Source organism: Temnothorax curvispinosus, unplaced genomic scaffold (assembly GCF_003070985.1).
Source record: "Temnothorax curvispinosus isolate PA1 unplaced genomic scaffold, ASM307098v1 QBEX01016937.1, whole genome shotgun sequence".
Lineage (NCBI taxonomy): Eukaryota > Metazoa > Arthropoda > Insecta > Hymenoptera > Formicidae > Temnothorax > Temnothorax curvispinosus.
Genome location: NW_020226717.1, coordinates 1 through 3,062, shown reverse-complemented (window position 1 = coordinate 3,062; position 3,062 = coordinate 1). Strand labels below are relative to the sequence as shown.

The window sequence follows — 3,062 nt, the reverse complement described above, 5'->3', positions numbered from 1 at the left end:
TGTCCGTTTTCGCTGCACTTCTGAACTAGTGCGATAAGTTAGAATCTGGAAAGTGGGAAGGGTACTAAAAAAATTGTATTGAGAAATTGCACTTGAAAATACACTAAATATCCAAAAATTATTTTCACACGTAGTGATGTAGCGTTGTTAACCAGTGTTTGCCTTAGATTTCAAACTCATCTGAGATGAAAATAAAATGAAAATGATTCCATTTCTTTATCTGGATGATTATATAATTTTATCTAGATACTTTACTTAAATTCTGGCAAGCACTGGCGTTGACCAGTGCATGATATGGCGCCATGCCCCTTACTTAAAATTTTTCTGAGACAAATCTGACGATTCACTTTCAGCTTTCAGCACATTTATCGCTTACTAACTTTTTACATCGTGTCCTTAAAGCAGGTAATAAGGTTCTGAAATATTCAGGTAAAATGGAAGAGCTCAACAAGGAGCACAATCCAGGAACTGTAATAGAGAATACCATGAATTCTACCGTGGAGAATAACCACGTGGCACAGGATCCAGAACCAGCGTTCAGTGACGAAGAAGAGGAGTCTCCTCTCAGGTTAGCTATCCTATTTATTGCATATATTAATCTTTTTGATATAAAGGATTATAAGCTGAAGCGGTTTGCTTTTTCTTATGATTCATCAATAATAAATGTCCGCTAAGAAGTCACAGTAGCAAAAGACGTTAGGATTTAAGACTCGACTGTAATCGCGGCATGTGAATATAATCATTTTTTTTTTTTTTTTTTTTAATTATGACGAACCTGGCAAATAATTATGACCACTTTTCGTACCAAAAAAAGTTAAACTTAATATTTCAGTCGTAAGCTTAATTAACTACGAATTTATCTACATTTTAGAATAGTGACGAAGGTAGACGACGAAGAGGACGAGGAGGACGTACCGTTGTCTACGGTGAAACTAAAAAACGATCAAAAGAATGCAAACTGCATCGTGAAGAAAGAGGATATCACGTCACATTTGCGTCTTATAATGGAGCCGGAGGAGCTAAGAACTAGCATAGAAACATTACACACGGAGACCGATAATGAGTCGAGGTGCCAAGCGATGGAAAGGATAGTACAAATGGTCGTGGAGGACGAGATAGATGTGGAGACGATACCCCCGTTAGCGTCCTGCATATCAACTATCTTATCGCCGCAGATCACGGCGCAGATCTTTCCGTCAGATAATCTGAACGAGGAAGCACTGGCCGATAGTATAAGCACGCCATTGTTTGTTATGTTTCGAAACCAATTTCAACTGTGCAAGGAAGAAGATAACAGACGGAAGCTTTTGGCCAGGGTACTAGCGGAAATGCAGTCGGTTCAACCCAGGATAGGTTATCTTCTTCTTTACTTCCTGAAAGTCTGGGGCAGAGAAGAGGAAAAAAGAGAAGGCGAACCGAGGTTAGACGAAAAATATGAAATATTGAGTAGACAAAGAGTAGAAAAAGAAGAAAAAGTACTTTAATCTTTGAACTGTTCTATTTCAGCAATGTTCTGAACGATGTCAAAGCATCAGTATACAAGGACTTCTGCGGGCAGCGAGAAAAAAAATTGGACGCATGTCTGGTATCAGATTTAAAGGTACGAGTTTCATATATATATATATATATATATATATATATATATATATATATATATATATATAAATAAATTAAAGATATAAATAAATAAAATTAATTAAATATCTATTAAGTATCATATGTATACTCAAAGCGGTACGTTTTAACACGTTGTTTGCTTTTGTTGCAGCTTTGTCACGAGGATAATATATTCATGTTATGTTACCTCGTGCCTGACGTGTACACAGAATTTCAAAACGTTGCCCTCGGAAATGTTCAACTCTTGCATTTGGTTGTGTCTACCGTTGACTCGTGCCAGTTGCAGGATCTAGTTTGTCAGATAATGCAAGGCCATCTAAAGATGTTGAAAAAGGAATCGTTTACCACGCTATTGACAGCCAGCTTAAATTGGGAGACATTCGAGCAGTACTGTTTCTGGCAGCTCATATTCGCACACGATTTTCCCATCGATTACGTACTGCCGGTTTTGCCGAAATTACAGTTTCGTAATCACGCGGAGGCGCTTACTTCAATCTTGCTTATGCTTAAGCAAGAAAAGTGAGTCAAATAATTGCTAATTGTCGGGAACCCTATTGTAAAACAATTCGATGTACAATTTGTACATTTTGTATTCTATTAATGCGTTATAGGCCAACGTTGGATCTTCTACGACAACTACTCGCCCGGCAAAGCGTCGATGGCGATATGTTTGTTGTGGCCACGCTACGTTACTGGTGTTGCCATTACGAAGAGAAACTCGGCGAGCTGCTCGCGAATTTACTTAGCACTCGATATCCTGCGACCAGTCCGAACAAACGGAAACGTTCTGGAGCCAAGCAAAATCAACAATCCGGTCCACCTACCGGCGAACAGGTTCTAGGCCATTTGGACCAATTACGCCAACACTGTGTGTCCTCCGAGGAACTGCAGTTGTATCACTCGGAAGGGATGCAAAGAGCATTACAGCAAGCTCAAGCGGCGAGTAGCGACTCGCTGAGGAAAAGCTACGGCGATCTCTTTGCGCTTGCGGAAGTCAACGAGGAGAACGAACCACCGCCACCGAGTAGTTCCGCGAGAAAACACACTACTGCCTCTTCCGGAGCAGGTGGGGGCAGTGGGAAGGGCGGCCACAGGAAAACTGGTGCTAACACGAGAGAAAGATCCAATGTAAAGAGACCACTTCCGCGATATCATATTGATAGTACTTCTACTAGCGAGGTAAATTTTTAAAATTTATATTTATGTATGTTATATATGATTTTATGTGTCATACATTATATGTTATCGAAAAATTGATGATGAACGATATTTCTTGTCACTTGCAGGAAGAAGAAATCGTGAATCCAAAGCAAGCGAAGAAAAGGAAAAAGATCAATCCAGTGGGCTCGGACAGCGACTGACCACCCAGTGTCTTCATATGTCACATGGACCACGTCACGTGTGTGCAGCAAGCTAAACTAGCCTTAAGAATAGTAAGATAATAT

The 3,062-nt window shown here is 39.9% G+C and overlaps 1 protein-coding gene across 1 annotated transcript; it reads left to right on the top strand.

Moving 5' to 3' along the window:
- The first annotated feature begins 6 nt into the window (after positions 1-6).
- LOC112467146 (integrator complex subunit 3-like) lies at positions 7-3,056 on the top strand. Its single transcript, XM_025035628.1, has 6 exons — positions 7-568; positions 872-1,420; positions 1,507-1,600; positions 1,769-2,136; positions 2,229-2,796; positions 2,904-3,056. The coding sequence occupies exons 1-6, from the start codon at positions 435-437 to the stop codon at positions 2,976-2,978; spliced, it is 1,788 nt and encodes a 595-aa protein (XP_024891396.1). The 5' UTR covers positions 7-434; the 3' UTR covers positions 2,979-3,056.
- The last annotated feature ends 6 nt before the right edge of the window (positions 3,057-3,062 follow it).